This window comes from Raphanus sativus, chromosome 5 (genome assembly GCF_000801105.2).
Source record: "Raphanus sativus cultivar WK10039 chromosome 5, ASM80110v3, whole genome shotgun sequence".
Taxonomy (NCBI): Eukaryota; Viridiplantae; Streptophyta; class Magnoliopsida; order Brassicales; family Brassicaceae; genus Raphanus; species Raphanus sativus.
Window position 1 is genome coordinate 36,256,152 of NC_079515.1, and position 26,205 is coordinate 36,282,356.

Sequence of the window (26,205 nt, forward strand, 5' to 3'; positions counted from 1 at the left end):
ATCGTTGTTATATTAATATCAGTAACTTTGAGTCAATTAAAACTTTAATTTATTTTTACTATTTAATTCTAAAAAAATTATATTAAATTATACATAATATTTCTAAAATATATTTACAAATCTAAGGCAATATCAAATTAAATGTAAACAACAAAATTAATCAATATTTTAATCTATAGAATAAACAAATTATGGTTAAATCAGAAAATTAGATATTATCTTATATATCCAAAATTATACCTATGATTAAAATAAAATAATATTATTTGAAAATAGCATACTGATTACAATATAAATTACATAGTAATTTAAAAATAAAAAAATTATAGTAAACTATTTAATATATTCGTTTTATAAATATTTATATCCGTGCATGCGCACGGGAAAATCACCTAGTATAATATTATGTTTGTTATTGACTCTTACTGTGCTTGAAGAATTTAGGTCCATTGTACTTGTTACGCTGACAAATATAATAAATTTACGGGTAAAGGTTTACCAAAAAAAATCTTCACAAGTAAAGCCAGTCTTTTATTGTGAGTTCATGATGGAGGAACCTATACAATAATTGCACACTAAACAAAGTTATATACAAGAGGAAACCAGGCGTTTTAATTTTCTTAATTAGTTAACCAAAAACCAATTTTCATTTAGAAGAAATTAGAAAAAATTAAGATCTCTCAAAAACTGTTTTAAATCGAGAAAAATTCCAAACTTTAAACCGGAAAGAAAGCTCATGGGTTTTACAACTTTTTCAGAGATGGGTCTATGGGTTTATTTTACATTTTAAATTTGGGTGATTTAAGGCTTGTGAACTGCTGGCTCGTGACACTCAAAATTATGATGAATCGGCAAATCGAGAATAATGATAATTTTACTTCTATAAGATCATAAAACAGGTAGTATTATCGGTTGTCGAATCATTTATGTAATCTTCCTAATAATTATAATATCATAATAAATCAGCGTTAAAAAGATCTATATAACCTTTTCCATACAAATGTCGTTGTTTTCTCCTTCACCAAATGGAAGAGTTTTGCATCACTAACAAACACGAAACCTTACAAATTCTACATCGAAGTTTAGAGACCAATACTAATATGTATAAATGATACGAGTCAATCTGTTCATTTCATTATTTTAAATTGAGTTTGAGTTGAAACTCATTTTTTGCATGGTTTATTAACTCCAAATGGAAATTATAACTGATCCTCCAGTAAAGAAATGAGATATGCATTACTCGAGTGAATGGGTCAAAGAGTTATCATTGTGAAGGGGATTGTAGGTATATGCAATGTTCATATAATATACTGCCGTTAACAAGAAAGTATCACAAATATAATGATAAAACTAATTAAACTTCTTCACTAAATTTGATAAAACTATTATTATTTGTATATATAAATAAACAGTATGAAGCCAGAGTTATAAATCTCATTAGTTATTATTAATACATAAATAAACAAACGAAGATTTAATACATGTACTAACAAAGACAGGGTATTACGTATAACATGTTGTTGTTTTTTTGAACTAACACGAGACGAAAAAAAACATGGAAGAAACAAAGTACAGAAGGCAAAGCACGGAAAATCATTCAAGGGGTAACACTTTTGTAATTAGGATCGGAGCCTCGGTTCTCGTAGAACCTAGCAATAAACGAATTAGCTCTTCTATCGACCCCTGGCTCAGCGATCCAAAGTCGACCATCTTCATCACTGGTCATGATTCTTGACCTTATGATCACTCCTTCTTCGCTCCAATCATCTCCACTGTTCGAACAGCACGGTAGCAAAGCTCTTATTATCGAAAACGTTGATGATTTCTTGTTCCTACCCATCTCGATTTGTCTTATATATGTATACTACAATCACTCAACTTGAATATATGTATACACCTCTAAGTTTTCATATTTATAGGAAGGGGAAAAGAGAGAATAGGAAGTAGCTAGGAAACGGTGATATACAAAACGACAACCTCTCGTGTATATGCATTATGCCTTTAACACGTAAATACGTACTTATCTATATATAATATATGATCTATACGAGGTTTAAAATAAGATTATTGTCTAAAGAAAATGCACAGGAGACCGACGGATGGATGCATGGCTGTAAAAGTGAAAGAACTTCTTTTGAGATGAGAATAAGTTCTCAACCTTTCCATGTATGAGGAATGAAGGATTCAAAAATATTGGTTAATTAGTTTATAAGTCTAATAAATTATAGTATTTAATGTATTGATAAATATATATATATGCAAATGTCGTAAAGTAATCATGCCTATATTCTATATACTACCAAACTATATTCTTCAGCTTTTGTCTTTTTATTTTCTTACTAGTGAATATATGATTGATCTGCAAGAACCAATAGTGATTTAATTCAACAAGATCACTCACTATTTAAGTTATATACTTGCTATGTTATTTTCTTCATACTTTTCTCATTAATTAGGTTTTGTCACTTTTAATGTTTCAATGTAATTGAACTTTAAAATAATTTGCTATTGCAGTACAATGTTTTATTTAATCACTGGCTTATGGTGCTACATGTAACATGTATTATGTAATCATATATGTAACTACTCTAAAAGAAGTTGGCAATTCGGTTTAGGTTCAAAAAAAGTTTTCAGTTTCTTTTCTTCAAGATTTACTAGAAAGGCAAGTAAAGTACGGCCTACATATTATTAGATTTAAACAGGCATAAGTTTTGTTTCAGATTTTTTCAGTTTTAGTTCAACTTGTCAAGAATCATGTCATTGTTGAAATATATTTGGGTCCAGTCCGCATTTTTTCGTATTGATTTGAATTATAACGAATCGTCTAACTCAGGTAAAATGCAGATCGGTTTATGTTTTGGTTTAGTTCTAATTAATTGGATATATATGTTCAAATTTATTTGGCTTGAACGTCGCAGATCAATCAAGAAACGTGTTGTAACTTGTAAGAAACATAACAATGGTTGAGTGACTGAACAATGCTGACCAAATTCTTTTGTTGAGCCTAGACCGTCCTTCTGGGCGTCTGAGAGCCTTTTTGTATCGACTTGGTTTGGATTCATTCGAATCTCACATTCTCCTTCCGTAACAAGAGATAACGACGTTATCATTTCTTGCTCCCCACACTCTACAGACATTTTGTTCTATGAATATGTTTTCTTCTTCTTTCCGTGGGGGGAAAGAGTACAAGAAACTGGGATTCACTGGACTCGTCACCATCGTTCCGCCCTAAACCAACATTTACTTTTGGATTCGGAATGAAATCATACTGAATGAAGGAAGAGATTGTCAACGTAACTTGCTATTGTCGAAAGAAGTGGTGAAATTACAGTTTACATAACACGTAATAGTTCAGTATATATCAGAGATTCAAAGCTCTGATGTGACACCAAATGTTGCTATTCTCTAGCCACTGATAAAGCGTTGATGTCTTGAACATTGAAATGAATCGCCAAATCTCTCAACTTTTCGAAAAATTCTAAATTACATTAATTAAAGTCCTGCTAATGGCATGGCCTATGGGACCCTTCGGTGATGATAGCTGGCTTCCTATGGGACCTCTGATTCAACACTTCGGTGAGGCTGGACCTCTTGTACTATCAACACCTCTAACAGCACGAGCTGCTGATGTTTGAGAAAGATCACCAAAATCTTCGACTTTTTCCAAAAAAGAAAGAAAATAAAAAGAAACGAAAAGGAAGATCCAGCTAGTATGTTTATTAACTAAACAAAATAACCCTAGTTAATAGTTGACTAATCTCGCTCAAAGAAACAAAGGTAACTGAATCAACTTTTTCGTTTGCCACCAGGAGTACTTTGCTTTGCCGGAATTTGGACCAAACTTGGAACATAACTGAGGAGAAGTGAACTAGGGCGTTGCCTGCTCCTATCATAGTGAGTTTCCTTACAATCTTTATAGACGACTGTTTCATATATATTTTCCCCAGCAACGGAAATTATGGTCCTCTCTTGATCTATATAGTCTTGATGACACAACAAGACCCATTTATTCTCCTCGTCCACCAAGAAACTCATCACCCTGGTCAAACAAACGGTGCTGAAAGAAAATTCACTCCATGAAAAGTATTTGGTCTCATCAGCCTTAGTATTGGTCACCATATCTTCACCTGACTAGAACGAGCAGAGTTCTGAAATAACAACGCAAGTTTCTCTTCCCTGACAACTGATAGAACTACACCCGCATCATAATCATCATCACTCTGACGAGGAAGAGATAGATGTCCAAAACTCTCTGTTGTGAAATCAAATCTGAGTATGAAACTAACCAGATCATAAACTAACCAGTAAGTATTTCCCTTTAAAGAAACACCAAGAGATGATAATATTCCAAAATTAACAGAATCGGTATCAAGAACCCTCCATGAATCAGAGTTAAACTCATATATTTCAAACTTCCAAACTCCAAGATTATAGCTAAGCTCCAAGATTTTCAAGCTGTCACGTGATTTGTTCTCATTTTCGTATCCTAGAAAATACTTATACTTGGTGTAACGGTTACTAGATTGCCTGGATTGGATCCACCTGGTTTGACCAGTGCAAGGGTTCCAAACCACGAGACTATTGTCTGTGGTGGTGCATAACAATAACCCTTCACAGTGGAAGATTTCAGATATCTTGACTTTTTCTGAATACTTTAGGCTCTTAAGTTTACCTGTACAATCAATAAAGCGACCATACCAATTGTTGATGCCATGGAAATTGAAGCTGAATGAATAAACCGACTCATCATTCAGTAAGACCATCTGCGTTTCTGATTTGCGCAGGTGGTTGTTGATAAATCTCTGATCTTTGAATAAAGCATACCATCGTTTGCAAGTTAACTGCAAACGTTTTACAGATGTGGGTGGAACCCTAGAAAGTATTTCGCATTCCAATTCCCATGGGAGACTGGGGATCACCATTATTGTTTATCTTTTGTTTTTGTTTCTGACCTGAACTCCCAAGGAAGAAAGAGAGAGAATAGCCAAGTGAAAAGAAGAAAGCCAGAAGATAATATCAAAGAGAAGTTAAAGCTTTAAGGTTAACTAAAAAAGGAGAAAAGATTAGGGTTTTAGCTTTAATTGGGAGTCGAAGACGGGTTATTTGTCTATATAGCAAAGGGGTCAGCCACTAGGAGACAACCAACTAGGGTTTTAGCTTTGTAGTATTAACTGTTGGTAATTCAACTGGGATATATATATAGAGAGAGGTTATAACGGTAAGAGGGCCATACATTGAGCCCAGTATACTCCTGCAACTAATAAAGCGTCAATGTCTTGAAAAGGATCACGCTGAAATGAATTTCCAAATCTCTCCTTTTAGAAAAATCCAAACTTGTAAGAGTATACTAGATTTTATCCTGAAGCAACCTAGTAAGCTTTTCCATTTCAAACATGCATCACCAGGTTGTATGGTTTCAAGTTTACAACTTGAGGACGTTGAGATATACTTGTAGTTATATAATTAACTTAATTAAAGTCCTGCCAATGTGATGATATTTTCTACTCCTTGGTGTTCGTCTCTTTGTTTCTTGTATTTATATAACATGCACATATTTATGACAACCTTGATCGCCACTATATCATAACTAATATATTTGAGTGACATCACCAAAAAATCTTTTTTCCAGAAAAAAAAGTTTACAAAGAAAAGAAAACAAAACAAAGAAAATCCAGCGAGTATGTTTATTAACTAAACAGAAACAACCCTAATTAATAATCAACTAATCATCTTTTTCTTTTGCCATCAGGATTACTTTGCTTTAACGGAATTTGGACCAAACTTGGAACATAACTGACGAGAAGTGGACTAGGGGGTTGAAGGCTTCTCCTGAAGTCAATGTTTATTATCCCCTTGGGAATGTGCTCTATATAGACTACTTTATGTATATCTTCTCCAGCAACGTAAATTATGGTCCTCTCTTTCTCTTCAAAGTCTTGATGACAACACATGACCCTTTTATTCTCCTCGTCCACCAAGAAACTAATTACCCTCGTCATGCATTCTCTAAATCTACTGAAATCCACTACTAAGAACACGCTCCACGAAAAGTCTTTGGCCTCATCAGCCTTAGTGTTGGTCACCCATATCGTCATCTCTAATGGACTATCAATATCAAAGCTCTGAAATAGCAACGCAAGTTTCTCTTCTCTGACAACTGATAGAACTACACCCGCATCATTATCATCATTATGAAAAGGAAGAGACAGACGTCCAAATCTCTCCGTAGTGAAATCAAATTTGAGAATACAATTAACCACCTCGTCGTCGTCTTCATCATCTGAATATAACCAGTAAGTATTTCCCTTTAAAGACACGCCACTCGATCGCCGCCATAATATTTCACAATTAACAGCATCGTCACGAAAAGTTCTCCATGAATCAGAGTTAAACTCATACATTTCAAAGGAATAATAATATCTAAACCTCAAGAGTTTGAGGCTATCACATGATTTGTTCTTGTTTCCGTATCCTAGAAAATACTCATGGTCCATGGCGCACCCGTTAGATTGGATCCACCTGGTTTGACCAGTACAAGGGTTCCAAACCACGAGATTTTTGTCTTTTGTCGTGCATAACAATAAACCTTTACAGTGGAAGATTTTAGATATCTTCACATCTTTTGAATCCTTCAGTCTCTGAATTTTTCCTGTAATCGTAATAAACTGATCATATCTATTATGGATTCCATTGAAATCGAGACTGAATGAATAAACCGATTCATCCTTTTTGAAGACCATCTGTGTTGCTGCTTTGCCCAAGTGCTTGTTGATAAATCTCTGATCTTTGAACAAGGTGTTCCATCGCTTGCAAGTTAACTGCAGACGTTTTGCAGATGTGGGAGGAACCCTAGAAAGTATCTCTGATTCCAAGTCCGATGGGAGTTTGGGGGTCACCATTATCGTTTTTTTTAATGTTTCTGACGTGAACTCCCAAAGAAGAAAGAGAGAAGAGAGGATAGAGAAGAGAAAAGAAGAGAACTAGAGAATAGCAAAGAAAAGTTAAGCTTTAAGGTCAACTATATAAAGAAAAAGAGAGAGAAGAGAAATTTGGAAGTCTGTCTTATTTTATCAAAAAAAAAAAAAGGAAGTCTGTCTTAAAACCGTAACTTATAGTTGGGGGAATAGCAAAGAAAAGTTAGGCTTTAAGGTTTATCCATAGTTTAGGAAGATATGGATACAATTAATTCTTCCTAAATTTTAGCTACAGTATATCTATAGTTTAATTAGAAAACATTATTGTATGTATAATCTCGTTTTCAAAAAAAAAATATGTATAATCTCTTTTTGTAGTTTAGAAAAATATTGATAAATATTTATAATATATTCACAATTTTTTTTTTAAAAAATTCATAAATATATATTTTTATATTTTAAATGTCTATATAGGAAGACCTTATATATTATAAATGTATAATATTTTTGAATATGTATAACACATTCCTACACTTTTAGGAAAACCTTAAATTTGATATCTAAATTTCATAAAGATAATATATATGTAAAATAATCTTTTTAAATTTAGAAAGATATTATATATTTTGTAATGTTTTCCTAATAAGCATATAATTCAAAAAAATTGTCATACACATCTATGATAAATATCTTCGTAAATACACATACAAGTTATATTTAAAAGTTTGGATATAATTTTATTAAGGCATTCATGAAATCCAAAACTTTTTCTTACAATTGTAAGAAGATGCCATATATTTATATATTTATGAAAGTCTTTCTAAACTCCTTTCAAGCATAATCGTTTTACAAAATAAAAATTCAAAAAATAGATTTTTTTTTATTTTTACTACATTTGAAATTTATAATATTTATTTAATTTATATATTTAATAAATAATTAAATAAAATTATAAGTAAGGTTTAGTTTTTATTTACCCTTTCAATAAAACATATAGTTTGTTTCACTTTGATCTGAAAGACTATTTTAGAAAACAAAATGGAAAATAACTATTTAAAATATTTGATCAATTTTTGTAGTTTTTAATTATATAATTAACTAGCATTAAAAAAGTTTATCTATATGAGCAAGGTTATGTTCTATTCTATAAACATTAAATCTAAGTTGCGCCTGCGCCCAAATCATTCTATATGCCATCAGAGGATTATAGTGTTGGATTTGGTAAAGCTGGCCCAGTTATACGGATTATAGTCCAACACGAAATAAGGATTATAGTGCTGGAGGAGAACTTTTGTTTTGGTAAGACATAGACTGTCACGGAACCATGAGATGGATAAAGATTTAGGAAGCCTTTCTCTATTCTTTTCAACATCGTGAGTCGGTTGAGTATCTTCCAGCTAAATCGATATTCGGTAACATATATAACACGTGTAATCACTTAACACGAATCCAAGATCAAAACGACATAAGAAGTAGGTACTCACCACGTAGTTGGACAAGTGTCGTCAACCCTTTCTCGTGTCCCACATACATAACAGAGCCATCACCTCACAAATCCTCTGAGAAAACCACACATGAGCTTTTCATGTTGTTTATTTCATAACTGCGAGGAGAAAGAGTCTAGATTATTCAAGGGTTAAGTAAAAATGGGTTTAGGGAGGAGAGTTATCGTATCTTTGGTACTTATGGCTATTGTAACGATGTGTTGTGTTAAAGCCACCATCACAGAAGAAGCGGCTAAGGATAAATCATGGACCGATTGGGCCAAGGAGAAAATCGGTCTGAAGCATGAAGAAAACATCCCGACCACTCACACCACCACAACGGTCAGGGACAACGTTGGTGCGAAGGAGAAGTCAGAAGGGGCTTACGAGACAGCAAAATCGAAAGCCGGCGAGACTATTGGTTCCGTGAAAGACAAGGCATCGCAGAGCTATGATTCAGTAGGTCAAGTTAAAGATGACTTGTCTTACAAGTCAAAACAAGTTAAAAACAGTTTTTCGGGAGACAATAGCGATAAGTCATGGACTGATTGGGCTAAAGAGAAAATCGGAATCAAACACTACGAAAACTATCCTTACATGGGGGACACGGTGTCGGAGAAGGCTAAAGAAGCTAAGGACGCAGCAACACGCAACACGCAAAGCAAGAGACGCTAAGGAGAGGTTGGAAGAAACGGTTGAGGCGGCTAAGGAGAAGGCGAGCGATCTAACGAGTGCGGCTAAGGAGAAGGCTATTAGTGATGGGTCTAACTCACACCCAAAAGCTAGCTCAAAAGTGGAAGATTGTCCAATCACATATATACTACCCAAGGATATTATATGTAACCGATGTGGGACTTAATACATCCCTTTCACGCTCAGGATTGGACATCTGTAGCTTGAAGTTTGTGGGACTGGACATCCACGGGTGGGCCACATCGAGAAATTGAAACCTTTGGGTTCTGATACTATATTAGTGATGGGTCTAACTCACACCCAAAAACTAGCTCAAGAGTGGAAGATTGCCCAATCACATATATACTGTCCAAGGATACTATATGTAACCGATGTGGGACTTGGGACTTAATAAAGGCGGAAAAGTTGAAGGAAGAAGCGGAAAGAGAGAGTAAGAATGCGAAGGAGAAGAGTAAAGAACACTACGAGACTGCAAAATCCAAAGCTGAGGAGACTTTGGAGTCTGCGAAAGATGAAGCGTCTCAAAGCTATGACTCAGCTGCTAGGCAATCAGAGAAAGCTAGAGATACATTGTCGCACAAGTCAAAACGAGTTAAGGATGCTAGATTAAACGCCGATGATGATGAGCTCTAAAATGTGGTGAAACAACAATTCAGAGAGGACATTGAACAGTTTTAAGATGGTTTATACTGTTGATGTGTTTTTTTTTGTAAACTGGCTTTCAATAATATGGTTGATACTGCTTTTATTTTTCCTGGTCTTTAAACATGTGTATCGTGTCTGAATTTTCTTTTCCTCCTTTTTGGTTTCGTAATGCATCTATTGATCTCTGGTATATAGACATGTCTTACGTTTTGAGTGAAGAGGCTAGCTGTAATTACATGGTCTAATTAGTACCTTTAACGGGCCCGACTCTTTTGAGATCAGAAGCCTATTCACTTTGCGTGATTACAGTCTAATTTCTAAAACAACTCTTTGTACGCTGGTAATACCCTAATAGGATTCGGTAGACAGCTTCTTTGATCTGGTCGACTGTTTAGAAATTAGATGGATATCTTCGTAGAAACCACAATTATATTTGTCTGCTTTTGGCGAATTGATGTATTCTAGGTTTAAAATCCCTTAGACATTATTTGCGAAGTGATTTGCCACATGTCTTCTCTACAATCATTTTCACAAAAAAATTATGATGTGGCTATTAAAATTGATGACATGTCATATGGTTAAATATGACATGGACAATTACATTTAATGATGATATATATTTTTGGAAATCTTTGTAGAATATAGCAATAACTCATATATTACATTTAATATTGATTTATATTTTGGTAAACTTTGTAGAATATGGTAATAACTCATAAATTATCACTAAAATAAATATATTCAAATATGACATTTTGAATTTCAAAATATTATATAATTTTACTTTTATAATTATAAATTTTTTATTATCTAAAAGTTTTTGAATTTTCTGAATTTTAAAAAAAAATCGTAATATCATTAGTTTCTTTTAGATATCTACAAATTATGTAAATATTATTTAGTTTTAATTTTTGATAACTATACAATTTATATAATTTTTAGTAATTTGTACAAGTTGATTTAATACATTTAACCAAATGAAATAAATAATTTTTTATCTAAGATTTTAACCTTATATATATACATATATATTCTTAAATATAATTAAAAAAAAAAAAATTCTCTTAATTTTATGCTTAATTAATGATATTTATATTAATTATTGGTAAAAATAATAAAATATATAATATTAATAAATTACATTTTAAAATATAAAATTTAACTTTAAAAAAATTCATCACTACACATGGTGCAGGAAAACACCTAGATTAATAATTGTAACATGGCTACTAAAATTGATGACATGTTTTAAAGATTAATATGACATAGAAAATTATATTTAAAGATTAGTATGACATGGAAAATATATTTATATTTATTGTCGATTTATATTTTTGGACTTTTTAAAAATATGGTAAAAACTCATAAATCATCATTAAAATAAATATATTCAATATGGCATTTCAAATTTTGAAATATCATTTAATTAAAAATATTTCAAAAATATATACTTAATTTTAGAAAATTATAAAAAGAAATAAATCATAAAATCAAATTAAATCGTAAAATCATTAGTTTCTTATATATATATCTACAGATTTTATAAATATTTTTCAATTTTAATTTTTGACAATTATGCAATTTTCCATATTTATTTAATATATTTAATTAAAATAAATAGATAGAAAAATCTACCTAAGATTATAATTTTAAATATATACATGCACATTCTTAAATATAATTCAAAATAAACTAAATTGTTTTTATCTTAATTTTAGTGTTCAGTTAAATCAAATTTGTATTAAAATTTTTGATAAGAAAAATAAAATTATATATTTAATAAATATTTAGACATTTTCTATAAGATAATAATATTTCTAGAATATAAAAGATTGATTATACATAAACGAAATTTATTTGTATTTTTCTTCATATTTTTCCAAAAACATAAAAAACAGAAAATATCTATCAAATTTCAAAATATAGACTTATATATTTTATCAAAAACATATATAATTATACATAAATATATTTATGAACCTAAGGTAAGCTAAAAATGTAATTAGCAAAATATTTTTATTTTAGTCTAATTATAACCAAAATATTATGATTAAAAAATTATATAGCCCAATATACCAAATCCAAGTAATGAAATCAATCAAAATATGAACAATCAACCAATTATTATGACGTATCTATTTTGCATATATTCATTTACGTGAATAAATTTTCAATATTTTACAAGTTATGTTTATTAATGAATATCTGATTTACTTTTTTTCTATTTTTATAAAATAAAATATATCAAATTATACAAAATTTTATGAAATATATTTACAAATATAAGAAGATAAACTGAATTACCTACTAATACGATAATTTTAACCTAATGAGATAAATCATCATTAATTTTGAGTCTATATACAACTCAAAAAAAAAAAAGGTTGAAATAATACAAAATATCATACTTAAAACATAAAGATATTTAATACAATTTTTTATACATACAAATAAAAGATTACTTAAAACATATAAACAAACAAAATAAAGTATTTATTTGTAAATATTTATTTCCGTGCATGAACACGGGAGAATCACCTAGTTATATACAAAAAAATTATAAATTTATCATATTATATATAAAATTATATCATATATCAAATAAAAATATAGTTAGATAACTTATATGAACATATATTATTCCATAAAATAAAAAATAATATAAATTAATATAATACATATGAAAAAAAATATAATACATATGAAATTTATAGTGATTACTCTATTAAATTTTTTAATGATGATATTAATATTTGTTAGTTAATGGAATAACTACAAATATTTTTTGCAGTTTACAATTAAATTACACTCACAAATCTAAAATATGAATATACTAACACTCAAGTTAACAATTTCAATTTATCTCAAAAATTTAAGACTAAATCTAAACATATTAACATTTTATAAATTATTTTATCTAACTTTAAATATTTAAATTAAAATTATATAGAATAGTGATTAAAACCTTTTTACATATTCAAATTTACATATTCAAAAACTTACAATAATACATAAATTTAAATAAAATTATATAAAATTTTTGAATACATAAATTCTTAGTGAAATTATTATTTATATTAAATTGAATTATGCAAACAAAAATAACTACGCGTTGATAGAATCAAAAATTAATTTTAATATTAATATATATGATGAGAGCTTTTCCTTGAGAACCTCTTGATGCGATGACCCTGTATACAAATACCAACTAATCATAGGTGATACGCTATGAGTATATAACCAATTATGAAAGAAACCAAATTTAGATGTGTGACATTCTACTCAAAAACATATACAGGGGCCACTTATTTAGATACCAAAACACGTCTATAGATCAGTCTCACATGGGCTGATGGGCACACACATTTTATGGGTTTGCCTGTTTGCCTGCCTCTTTTGAGGTCAAGAATGTCACAATGTGGCTACTCTCATTGCATGCCGTGTCCTTTTTTGTTTCTCGTCCTTGGTGTAAATTTCAACATTGTTGCTTCTTTCTCTATGCAACTTTGTTTTTCTAAATATAATCCAGAGTATTCGATGGACCAAAATCCAACTGACTAGTCTCTTGTGGCTTGACCATTGGCGTCAGCCAGACCCGGTCTCTATGCAACGTTGTTATATGACTCTAATATTGTTTTTAAGTTGACGCTAAAAATTTGTTAGTATTCATATTTAATTTTATTTACTACTTTTAAAATTCTTACGCTAACAATATTAAATTAATGGGTCATTAACAGAACGGAGTTGAAGCAAATCTAAAGCTGTAGATAATACTGTCCACAATCACCAAACCACAAAAAGGGACACACCAACACATCCTGTGTGAGGCCAAAATGGGTTCTTTAGTGACAAGAAGTTGCACTCGAATACGATGCCAGAAATAAATGTGGTAACCCATTGGTTGATGAGAGGAAAGGTAATGGCGGTGACTTGATTGGGGGAAATTGAGTTCCATTATTTTTTAGGCACAACTAACCAATATGAACATGGCACATCAAAGTTTGATCTCAAGCTCTTACTAATCTTTAATTTATAGCTAAAGAATAAGAAATATTGGATGATATGTTAATTTCAGAGAGAAAATATATTTAGAAGTCTTGACAAAAGAAAATATATTTAGAAGTCTTAAAATAGAAATATAATTGTAAACATTAGTGATAAGAATATATTACTTTTGAGTTATTTTTTAACTATGTAAAGAATATGTTGAGATAACCTAAGTTAGGACTTTGTCCACTATGCAAATGATTCAATTTTCAAGATAAACGATTTCTGTGGTTGGAAAAAAAGAAGAAGAAGAAGTGAGTAACCACATGGCTGCAATGGTCACACCAGTCAATCATCCGTTGGTTAAAGCACGTGCTACTGCCCGATCCTCCATTCTCAAATATCTCAATATTTTTCTATCCGTAATCTGTTGGCCCGTAATATATACATATATACAGTAAAACTTCTATAAATTAATAATATTGGAACTACACCAAAACTATATTTTTTATTAATTTATAGAGATTATTAATTTATCGAGATATTAATTGAACCAAAAATTCAATTTAGGACTATGAAATTATATTAATTTATAGAAATATTAATCTATCGATTATTAATTTAAAGAGATTATACTGTATCTACTCTTTCGGCCTGCCACATCACTTTGTAGCTATATAATTTCTAAAACAACGTATAATAACTCTTGGAAAAATCGAAACCGCATTAAATTTCGTTTTAGTATGTATGGACCATTTAATCTATTCCGATAGCCACTTGCCCATGCATGTTGTTTTCTTTTGTGGACACCATTTATATGATTGATTTTGTGTGCGTCGAGCAGTATGGTACGTTGATTTAATATCTTTTAATACTTTGCTTAGATATATTTGGAACCATATCTTTTATTTTAGTTCATTGCTAGCATTAAATTTTATTAATAGAAATATGGATTCGTGCTTAAAAGACTGGCAATATTGGTAAAACAAACATATTCAAATTGTCTAATTTTGTTTTCTAGTCGGATTGATAATCAACAGTACCTATATGCAAATTTTAGACAATAGAGATGTTTAAAGACTATATGTTGATTTCGAACTTTAGACGGTTCTAATGATAAGAAAATCTAAGATTGCTTCCCTTTTCTCGTTAGGCTAATCTCTTAGGTAACACAGATTAGCTTGAGTGTCGGCATAGAGTTCAATTGTTATAAAACTAAAAAAAAACGTAAAAGCAGTCCAAAATCTAAGTGTTAGATTAATAATTTTTTTTGTTTGCCTTGGATAAAGACTTATTTTCTTAACTCAAAAGTTTAAAGGTGTAATTGTTAACAGCATATAGTTGTTGATTAGGTGAATATTTTCGTATCCGGTTTTAGATTAGGTTTTATAGTTAATAATATGTATTAGGATTGTTGGCCTCTATATGATGAGAAACGAGGAAGTGAGAGTTGAAGATTACGTGGAGTGAAGGAACTTGTCGAGAGAGAGAAAATCTAACGGTACTCAGTTGTTGTTTTGCAAATAATAGGAATTGGATTCTTTTTTTTTTGCTAAACTAGGAATTGGATTCTTTGGTCTCAAGAAAACACTTTCTCTATTTTTTTTCCCATTTCTTAAGTTATAAGTCCATGGGTGAATTCCACAGCCATTTGCTTTTTGTACTCATCTTCTACGAAGTAGTGGGGAAAAAAACCAAGCTAAAGAACTTGTGTTATGAGTATTTGTCTTAAGGTTTAAGGGGTTTAAGCTTGTGTCTTTAGTTGTTCTTCGCTTTGATTACCTTGTCAGTTCATATATGGGTCGAGTGTACGCCTAGTGTAATTATTCCAGTGAAAGACGAGAGACATGAAGCTAAATGTAGGATCGTACTACGTTTAATCAAATACTTTTATCAATGATTAGTGATCCTTAATCAATGGTTTAAATCTATAATCTCTTGAGAAAAATATTGGTTGACAACTATTTAATTAGTTTGGGTTTTGTACTATTCAAGTCAAGGGATTATTCTTTTAACTCGTGCGGATAATTTTTTTACTACATGTGAAATAAAGCAAAAAACTGCTGAATTGGCTTATTTCTTACGTGTACCAATTAAAGTATTTTCTTGTCAGTTTAGTTATCGTTGCTGTTTGTTTGGTCTGCCAAAGTTTGATCGGTTCAGTATTATCATTTGCAGCTCTCTATGTTTTTGGGCTTTGTTTACGAAGGTCAGATATCTGTCGGCTTTATATCCTACCAACGCATTTCACCATCTATTTCACTTTGATTCCTGTGAAAATGGAATTCATTGTTAAAAAAGCTGTGGTATAAGATTCACAAAGCTGATGACAAATTAGTAAGCAGTATGATATCGAACTAACATATTATAAATCAATCTATATTATTAAAATATAAATTTGTTTGAGATGCTCTTTTATTTTAACAATATTTACAGTTATGCTATTACTTTCTATTATTAATTAAAATATATGGAAATATTTTAAACTACCAAAATTGTTGAATACTTATTTATTTTAAATACAATATGTATGACCAATTAATTAATGCAAGTTCCTTTTAATTTTAATGTTGGTATAATTATTTTAACAAAACAAATTATTATTCTTTAAATTATTCCACGTTCCTACCCGTCAGAATATATCCGATCTCACTCTATAATTTATTTCAAAATAAAATATAAACTTAGTAATGAACAAACAAGAAAATGATTATTTTATTCTATTTATAAACTAATAACTTTTTTATTTGTTCATTACTTAATTTTCATTTTATTTTGCAGTAAATTATGGAATAGAGTTAGAAATGTTCTTAGAATAAGATGATCATTAATCAATGTTCTAGGAAAATAAAATTTAACCGGACGATGAGCAGCACTGATGGCAGCCAACAGCAGTGTTATCACCGGCCATTCCGACACGTTCTGAGACTATTAATTTTTAGTATTTGTTTAGTTTCCTCCTTCTAGATGCATCATTGATCTCAGCTGCAACATTTAATAACTGTAACTTCTTAAAGAAATCATAGTGAAAGATGCCTCGCGAGAAACATGTGACACATTGACATGTGACTTTTTCATCACGAAAGAAAAAATGAAAATGTAAGAAATAGATAATATTACAATTGATTCAGTATTTTAGTTTCTGCATCTTATTGTTATAATAAAGATTCTTTGTTGATTATGTACGCATAAACTAAAATGATATTCTGGTTTAAATTTTGAATTTATTGATTTTGTTTGTTTAGAAATTATAATAAATCATTGTTTCCTTTTTAGGTAAAATCTGATTAAGAAAAATGCATTAATAAACAAAAAATAATAATATTAAAATATATTTTTAAAGAAAAACATTATAATCTCACTGGAAAAATAATAATTATTTGTTGTTACAAAAAAATAATTTAAGTAGGTAATTTATTTATTTGTCAGTAGCATATAAATATAAATAAGTGTGAAAACTTTGAGGTACTTTATATATGTATTTCTATTTTAATAATAGAGATATTTGATTTTGATTTACATGTATTTTTTGTGATTAACTATTTTCTACAACTTTTACTCAACTAAAATCTAATAAACACAATTTTTTAAAAGTTTACAATTTCCATTATTATCTGAAAAACTGCATTGAAAATTTAAAATATACAGTATATCTTTTTAAAACACTTATGGAGAGAATAACATTTATCATCCCGAAATCACGTTGTAGACAAAATTATATTCTGATCAATATAACCTGCTCTCATTCTGGAAGAATAAACCCACGAGTTTTAACTTCGAGTTGACAAAAATACACAAGAGAATGGAAAACAACCATTTTTCTGTTGTTGCTTATGGTATGTTTTTTTTTAATGTTCACATATGAATGTGCATCTAAATGATATTAAAACGTGCTTGTAATTTTTTTAACTAAACCATTGCATACCAATCAAAAATGCTAAAAAAGTCTACAACCGAGATTGTTTATCTCGCAATATACATCTTATGTTTATATATTCCAACAAACCCTAAAAACTAATGTATATACTTTAATACAGATTTTATTAAATTCAACTAATGATGTTTCTAGTTGACAAAAATGACTATTTCCCCTCATAAGTCATTAACATATTTAGACGTATTTTTTCTTCGAAAGTGTTTTAATTCTTTTATTAGTAAGATTTTTTTCCTTTCATTAACAATTTAATATTCAGATTAATATGATTTTGAAAAAAAAATGGGAAAAGACTAATATGTCCATTTGTTATCCAATAAAAATCTGTCTAACAATAAATAACAACAAAAATAAATAAGATATTAGGTGAATAATGAAGAGAAAATCAGAAATTAAAATAAAAAGGGTATATAAAAGGAAGAGAGGAAGCAAGAAGAAGTAGCGTCCTCTCTTCAATCTCTTCTTCTTCTTCTTCCAATCTTCTGTCTATTTTAGATATACATATATCTCCCTCAGACATTCCTACACAGCTAAAGCCACATCCATAAGCCTCTTCAATCTATAAAATTGGTTCTGTCATTTCGGAAAACTTATAAGTTAGTGTGATCGGTCCAAATAGTGATTGGATGGTGAGAAAACAAGAGGAGGAGGTGAGGAAGGGAATGCGACTTGGGAAATACGAGCTCGGGAGGACGCTCGGCGAGGGTAATTTCGGCAAAGTCAAATTCGCTAAAGACACCATCTCCGGCAAACCGTTCGCCGTTAAAATCATCGACAAGTCTCGTGTCTCCCATCTCAACTTCTCCTTGCAGGTTTTTCATTTTGCATTTTCGAATCAAATTATTGTTTTTTTTTTTTACTTTTCCGGTAACTTCTTCGTGTTTACAGGCCAAAAAACGCCGGAAGATCTGTTGGAATTAATTATTATTTTTTATTTTTTATATTAATTGCGTGCAGATAAAAAGAGAGATACGGACGCTGAAAATGCTGAAACATCCCAACATAGTCAGATTACATGAGGTGCGTATCCCACTAATCTTTATTTGTGTGTCATTAAAAAAAATCATTTTGGATTGTTATCGAATGATTAATTTGATTATGTGATTAATACAGCCAATCAGCCATCTAGATTCTCTTTGTTTGTTTGTTTGCTTCCGGTGTAGGTTCTTCTGCTTTGTTGTTATTTAGTACCTGAGTATGACAGAACGTGAAACAAAAATTTCTGAATAAGAAAATTTGATCCATTTTGTTGTTGTTATTCGGATTAGATCTTGTGAATATTCACTATCTTTTAGTCAAGTTTGATCTTATCTTATCTTATCAAACAGATTATAACTTACTGATGAGGATTAGACACCAAAGTCTTTGACACTTTTGTTTTGCTTTGAGAATATCTTTACAAGTTTTTACTAAAAGATATCTTTAAAATTTCATTCGGTTTAATTACTTGTAAAAAAATTGGTCATCAATTTCGTTACCAAGGGCATGGGTCCTTTAGCTTGTTTTTCACGTTACCAGTTAGCCATTTTTTTCTCAACTATTTATTCCATTATTATCGGAACGGTGGTGGGCTTACTCTTGGCCGGTAACTCTGATAACAATATGACCTTTTAAATTCAAGGTGGGTCCCAATTTATGTCCTTAAAATTACAGGACATGGCGTTGATGATCATAATAATTGCCTAATCTTAGGACCTTTATAATCTTTTATAATACCCACTTTGATCTTATTGTACATACGTTACTTAGTTCTTCTTATGACATAAAATTTTATGCATTATTATTTGGGTGTTGCTGTACATTTGGGTTATAAAAGAGGTAGACGTTTATTGCTGACTTGTAACACGCATAAATCTTTGACTTTTTGGTCAAGCAACCGATTGTGAATTTCACATATTGGATACACGTAACGTAGTCCACGTTTGAGGTCGCAACTATGTCGTGCACTGGTCTGGTTAACCTATTATTTTGTGTTTCTTGCACGTTTTTGACACCTAAGGGGTTTGTTAGAGAAAATCTTTGGATAAGATTGAGATCATATTTCAAAGAATTTTTCTCATTTTTTTTAATTAGGAGCAAACTATTTGAATTTTCAAACATCTTATCCCAGAATCCTCATTTTTTTTCTACTTCATGAAACTAATGGACAATTTCTTCATGATGCAGGTCTTGGCTAGTAAAACGAAGATTTATATGGTCATGGAATGTGTCATGGGAGGAGAATTATTCGACAGAATTGTAAAACACCATTAGCCTCTGCTGCTTTGCATTCAGTAGTGCATCTTGAGAAGCTAAACTCACACTTCTATGTATCTCTCTTAGGTTTCAAAAGGAAAGATATCGGAAACAGAGGGAAGAAAAATGTTTCAGCAGCTCATCGATGGAATCAGCTACTGTCACAGCAAAGGTGTTTTCCACAGGGATCTCAAGGTCCGTGCTCCTCACGTCTTACAATAACCTAATGGAAAAAATCTTTTCCTAATATCTCTCGACTTTTCTCTATATTGCAGCTAGAGAATGTTCTTCTTGATGCAAATGGACATATCAAGATCACCGACTTTGGCCTCAGTGCTCTGCCTCAGCATTTTAGGGTACTTAAAAATATCATCTTAAATAATAACATAAGCAGACAGATAAGTTGACTGAATCATGTTCCAACTATATTTTTTTTTATTTGGCATTTTCAGGATGATGGACTGCTACATACAACCTGTGGAAGTCCTAACTACGTAGCGCCTGAGGTGTTAGCCAACAGAGGCTACGATGGTGCAGCATCTGATATATGGTCGTGTGGTGTAATCCTCTATGTGATTCTAACCGGATGTCTCCCTTTTGACGATAGAAACCTTGCAGTTCTTTACCAGAAGGTAAACCAAACCGCCTCTTCTCTTCCATATCATAAGTTTTGACACACATTCTTGATAAAATATTTGGTTTCTTTGTTACAGATATGCAAAGGAGACCCACCGATACCAAGATGGTTATCACCAGGTGCAAGAACAATGGTCAAGAGAATGCTTGATCCAAATCCAGTCACGAGGATAACAGTCACGGGTATTAAAGCCAGCGAATGGTTCAAGCAAGACTACACTCCTTCGGTTCCAGATGACGATGATGACGAAAAGGAAGTTGACACAGATGATGATTCTTTCTCAATCCAAGAACTCGTAAGAATATGCCCCCTTATTGCATTTGATCCAAGTACAATGTGTGCTTAACTCTCTGTATGTTGTGTAGGGATCTGAAGAAGGGAAGGGCAGTGATTCACCAACTATCATTAATGCGTTTCAGCTAATCGGAATGTCTTCCTTCCTAGACCTGTCTGGTTTCTTTGAACAAGAGGTAAAGAGATGGCTTTTAACTCTCTTTCAAAGATTTGTCCTCTGCTTGTGTGACAATGTAATTAATAAAAGCTAAAACTATACTATCCAATTCTCAGGATGTATCAGAGAGGAGGATAAGATTCACTTCAAATAGCTCAGCAAGAGATTTACTGGAGAAAATCGAAACCGCAGTTACAGAAATGGGATTCAGTGTGCAAAAGAAACATGCCAAGGTGAGTCTTCACGTTATCTTCTTCCTCTTTCTTTTCTACTCTGTAATGTTTGATTTGTTGAGGTTTTAAATCGTTAAAACTGTTTTTTTTTGTCAGTTAAAAGTAAAGCAAGAAGAACCTAACCAGAAAGGTCAAGTTGGTTTGTTAGTAACAGCTGAGGTATATTAATGAACTACATACATAATTGTATATCACTCACTACCTTAGATTATTTAGTGATTAAACTGAACTAATCCTATGTAAAACAGGTTTTTGAGATAAAGCCGTCACTGAACGTGGTTGAGCTAAGAAAATCTTATGGAGATTCATGTTTGTATAGACAGGTATGTTCAGAGATGTTCAGTTTTGTAATATGCAAACTTAAATATTAAGAGATATCAAAGACATAAGTTAAATATAGTTTTTTTTTTTTTGGGTTGGTGCAGTTGTACGAGAGACTATTAAAAGACGTGGGCACTTCCTCGCCGGAACAAGAGCTAGTATCATAGGTGTTGGTGTATTTACACCATCCATTGTTATTAATCTTTCATCAATATAAATACAAAAAGTTCAGTTTATACAATTAGTTCGAAAAAAATTGCCTTGGTATATAGAAAAGTTGGCGAAAATCACCAGCTAATATACACGTATATAGTTTGTAAATATTTATGCACTAAATAGATTCATTTTCAATTAACAAGCACATTATAGGACTGTAATATCACAGTACGTCTCACGTGCTTAGTTAGTCACATGCCAATTTACAAACTGGTGATTCTTCGGTTTGTTGAAATTAGAGTGCAATGCAAAGATAAACACTAAACAACTTGGTTCCATGTATAACAAGAACCTACACTGAATTGACTGTTAAACCATACACACATTGTGGTCGGATATATTGATAAAATGATACATATTTGTAGAAAAATGGTTTGGTATTTAATGGCTAGAGAGACGGTCCTCAAGCTCTTTGTTGTATAACTGAATCAAACCAGTCGCATCTTGATGTGGCAGATCATGAAGCTTCTCATCTAAAAGGCTCTTATACTCGTTATCTCTATCTTCCCATTTACGCATGAACTCTACCTGCAATACACACAAACCACATCAATCATTAATTATAAAAAGACAAAAACATAAGTGTAAGAGAATGCGAGGGAAAAAAAACTGAACACAAACTTGTTTCTGAAACGTATCAAATTCGTCTGAGCTAAGAGATCCATCGCTGTTAGAGTCAAGAAGCTGCATCATCTCCTCTGCATCTTCACCTGGAGCTCCAAGCTCTTCCATCACTTCCATTAGTTCCTCTATGCTGATCATCCCATCGCCATTTTTATCCAAAAGGCAAAACACTCTGTCTCTCTGGTTTGTTGTCGTCTTGAGACTTTGTTGTTTATTAGATGAGAGATCCTTGAGACGAATGGCTGCTAACTCCGCTGCTGCCATCATTATCGCCTTAAGCCGCTTCGCCTTTAGATACATTTTTTTAAAACAAACAACTCAACCTCCTCGTATAAGCTACCTTCTTACCAAAAACGCAAAAAAGAAAACAAAACAGCTTACCTCTTTTGGATCGGTTAAACCGCCTTTGTACAAAGAATGCGATGCTGTTCCAGCGTTAGCAGACCCATCCATATCCACTGTCCGTATCTGAATCTCCATCAAAGGTCTTGTCTGATCACTATCGCTAACATCAACCGCCATATGCAAACTCCTATACCCATTTGCCTTCGGCTTAGCAATGTAGTCTTTAGTTCTATGCGAAATCTCTTTCCATAGCGACCGAACAATCTCGCTCGTCCTGTAACAAGCCTTTTCGCCAACCTCATCATCGTTTGGCATCAATATCACCCGCAGACCAAGCACGTCGTTCACTTCCTCCGGTTTACGCCCATCTCTAAGAAGCTTCTTCATCATGCTGTACCGGCTTTTATACCTTCCTTTCACATACACATCATCCACCATCCCAGACAAAACCAAATCACCTTTCAAAGACCGATGAAGCTGCTCTTTGTACACGTCTATCAACGACCCGTTCTCGTGGCCTCTCAACCATGAATCCAAGTAAAGATACGAGCACGGGAAAAGATAACGGAAAGAGACGTCCTCGAGCTCAAGCGAGAGTTGATTAGCTCCCACGGCGTGAGCCAAAGGAGAGTAGATCTTCAGCACTTGGAGGGAGAGAATCTGCTGGCGATACTTCGGCAAGTGATCCAAATGCCTCATCTCATCAAGCTTTGAAACGAGGTCCATGATCACAGCTCTGATGTCGTAGTAGGTGAGGTAGAACTTTCTCAGGGAAGCAGCTGTTTCGTCGTCAAGGACATCGACTTTGAAAGGTATGTTTTTGACGCGGAAGATCTCGTGAAGCAGATGAGCAGTTCCGGTACCGATCTGGTCTCTGACTTCGTGTATGGTTATCGCGTTGGCCTCCACCACTTCACTTAATATGCTCGCTGAGATTACTTCAGCGTCCATCTAAACACATTATATAATATGTTTCCTATTAAAATGACCTCCAACATTAAAATAACAAATCCTAGATAAACACGTGGCAATTCCGAACGGTACCGAACACCCAATCCTAGATAAACACGTGGCGATTCAGATTGAGAGAGGAACCTGGAGATCGGCGAGGAGGATAGAAAGGGAAAGAGCCTTGGAGAGGGGAGAGCGACCGTCAGAGGCGAGAGGGAGAGACTGCAAGATCGGGATGGAGAGCTTCAGAGCCTTGAAGAGCAGCCTAGACGAAGACGTCGACAGCCAAACCGAGTTCATCCTCTCCGTCACTTCGTTGAAAGCTCCGACTAGCTCCACCACCATTTTCCCTCCCGCCGCCTCCGGAGACCGAGCCGTCGACGATTCAGCCGCGGTATCCTCCGCTTCGGACCTCGGATTCCACCGTCGACGTCGTTGGTGGTGGCGTTGGTCGAGCAAGTGGATCGAGTGAAGGCGACGGTACAGTGTGTGGGATCTGCATCTCGGGATTGGAATCGGAGATGGACGAATCGCAGACATTCAAGAAAATTTTGTGAAAAAAGGGAGAAATTAATAATTATTTGAAAATTTATAACTACCGTTACCTTTTCTAATTTGCAGTTATGGATAAGCCACGTCGGATTTTGTGTTATCGTCCACATATTTTTTTTTTTTCTTTTTAAGAAGAGGGACAAAATAAATAATTATTCCTAGCTTGGGCCCTCTCCTTGGATTAGCGGGTTTGTTACGAGTAGCATTCTGGAGACTCTAGTTCGGTTAGAGGGTTTGTTACGGGTAGCAACTAAAACCCTACCGCAAAAGGAAAAAGCCTACGAGTTCAAGTTTCTGCATCTCTCTGACACTGAAGGTTACTTGGGTCCGAAGCCATGACGGTGGTACTAAGAGGCCTCATTTCTTGCATCACTCAGACTCTATCAACAACTCGGTCTTTGACCCATTCTTCCTCGCAATCTCTCCCCTATTGTAACTTCTTTCTCTTCCAACGATTCAGCTCCGATGCTGGGTTTGTCGACGGTAGTGAATCTGATACTCGAATCATCGAGGCGAAACCAGGTGAGATGTCCAGGAGGTCTAAAAGGACAGGGATCATAGCCGTCAAGTGTGGGATGACTGCACTCTGGGACAAATGGGGAGCTAGGGTTCCTATTTCCATCCTCTGGGCCGATGACAACATCGTCTCTCAGGTCAAAACTGTTGAGAAAGAAGGCATCTTTGCGTTACAGGTAGTTTTTCATTCCCTAGTTTTTTTTGTTATGAAGATTTAATTTAAAGTGTTTTGTGAAAGTCTCATGGCTTTGTGTTCTGTGTTGGTTTAGATTGGATGTGGGCATAAGAAACCGAAGCATTTGACAATGCCTGTGTTGGGTCATTTCAGAGCTCAAGGTGTGGCGTTGAAGAGGAAGCTGAGAGAGTTTTTCTTCCTGTTGGTACCGAACTCGGTGTCCGCCATTTGGTTCCTGGGCAGTATGTTGATGTCACCTGGATCACTCGTGGGAAAGGCTTTCAGGTGAATATTCCATACTAAAAAAAAAAAGAAAAAACTGATTTAAAGCTTTCAGTTTTATTGATGTTTTTTTGTAGGGAGTTATGAAAAGATATGATACGGCTGGAGGGGATGCATCACATGGTTGTTCAAAGGCGCATCGAACAATTGGTTCCACAGGTCAAAGAGATGCTCCGGGAAAGGTATGTGTCAAAATTGGTTCCTATTGAAGTATATTGACAAGAACTGACGTTGTTGGAGACGTTGAGGCAGGTGTTAAAGGGACAAAAGATGCCTGGGAGAATGGGTGGAAAGGAGAAGACAGTGAAGTACGTTTGGATTTACAAGATTGATCCTGCCAGGAACCTCCTCTGGGTGAGAGGACAAGTAAGTTATCTCAATCTGCGAGCAGGTGTCTTACTTTGAGGACTGTTATATGTGAGTGATTTGATGTTTTGTTACTGCAGGTTCCTGGTGCAGAAGGAAACTTTGTGTTCATAAAAGACGCGTATTACAAGAAACCGGACGTCTCAAAGCTTCCATTTCCAACGTATTTAGCACCGGAAGACGAGGATCCATCAGAATTAGAACCATTGGTCGCAGATCTCGGAGAAGTTGACCCATTTATGTTAGCAGACTGATGAAAAGGACATGATCTTGATCTTGATCTTGATTTTTGGCTTTTTTTCTTTCATTTTTTTTTATGTTTGTGGAAGACAATAAGCTAAGGAAGTTTAGTCTAGCATTTGTTGAATCTGATGCTGCATAAGAGTTTGCAATAAGCAGTGAATCAAAATTAATTGTCATCAAGATAAGTAGTTTGGAAAAGGACCAAGGTGTGTAGCAAAGCAAGCAACCAAGTTGTGTTTTATTTTATATAATATAAATTGAAAATTGGATAATTTTCTTTTTTATTTGATTAAATCAACGGATAGATATGGGACCCAAAAAAAGAGTTGGCGCTGCGCTGTCGTAAGACCGTTTTTGTTATTTGTTAACTACCGAATATCTGTCTTTTTCAATTAAAATTA

At 32.9% G+C, this 26,205-nt stretch overlaps 3 protein-coding genes and 3 pseudogenes across 3 annotated transcripts; 3 read left to right on the forward strand and 3 right to left on the reverse strand.

Moving 5' to 3' along the window:
* Positions 1-3,749: 3,749 nt before the first annotated feature.
* Positions 3,750-4,955, reverse strand: LOC108861152 (putative F-box/kelch-repeat protein At3g17570; annotated as a pseudogene).
* A 720-nt stretch (positions 4,956-5,675) lies between these two features.
* Positions 5,676-7,016, reverse strand: LOC108858896 (putative F-box/kelch-repeat protein At3g17570). Its single transcript, XM_018632751.2, has one exon. It carries the CDS (start codon positions 6,897-6,899, stop codon positions 5,727-5,729), a length of 1,173 nt encoding a protein of 390 aa, XP_018488253.1. The 5' UTR covers positions 6,900-7,016; the 3' UTR covers positions 5,676-5,726.
* A 1,345-nt stretch (positions 7,017-8,361) lies between these two features.
* On the forward strand, positions 8,362-9,867 carry LOC108861068 (late embryogenesis abundant protein D-29-like; annotated as a pseudogene).
* An 8,190-nt stretch (positions 9,868-18,057) lies between these two features.
* LOC108859379 (CBL-interacting serine/threonine-protein kinase 1-like) lies at positions 18,058-21,911 on the forward strand. The gene is made up of 12 exons (XM_018633276.2): positions 18,058-18,469; positions 18,615-18,677; positions 19,824-19,895; positions 19,980-20,087; positions 20,168-20,248; positions 20,345-20,524; positions 20,606-20,824; positions 20,895-20,999; positions 21,097-21,213; positions 21,310-21,372; positions 21,462-21,536; positions 21,639-21,911. The coding sequence occupies exons 1-12, from the start codon at positions 18,284-18,286 to the stop codon at positions 21,699-21,701; spliced, it is 1,332 nt and encodes a 443-aa protein (XP_018488778.1). The 5' UTR covers positions 18,058-18,283; the 3' UTR covers positions 21,702-21,911.
* Positions 21,912-21,985: 74 nt separating this feature from the next.
* On the reverse strand, positions 21,986-24,242 carry LOC108857634 (probable GTP diphosphokinase CRSH, chloroplastic). The gene is made up of 4 exons (XM_018631638.2): positions 23,815-24,242; positions 22,756-23,670; positions 22,372-22,662; positions 21,986-22,278 (listed from the first exon to the last, which is right to left on the reverse strand). The coding sequence occupies exons 1-4, from the start codon at positions 24,208-24,210 to the stop codon at positions 22,132-22,134; spliced, it is 1,749 nt and encodes a 582-aa protein (XP_018487140.1). The 5' UTR covers positions 24,211-24,242; the 3' UTR covers positions 21,986-22,131.
* A 79-nt stretch (positions 24,243-24,321) lies between these two features.
* LOC108860729 (50S ribosomal protein L3-2, mitochondrial-like) lies at positions 24,322-26,102 on the forward strand (annotated as a pseudogene).
* The last annotated feature ends 103 nt before the right edge of the window (positions 26,103-26,205 follow it).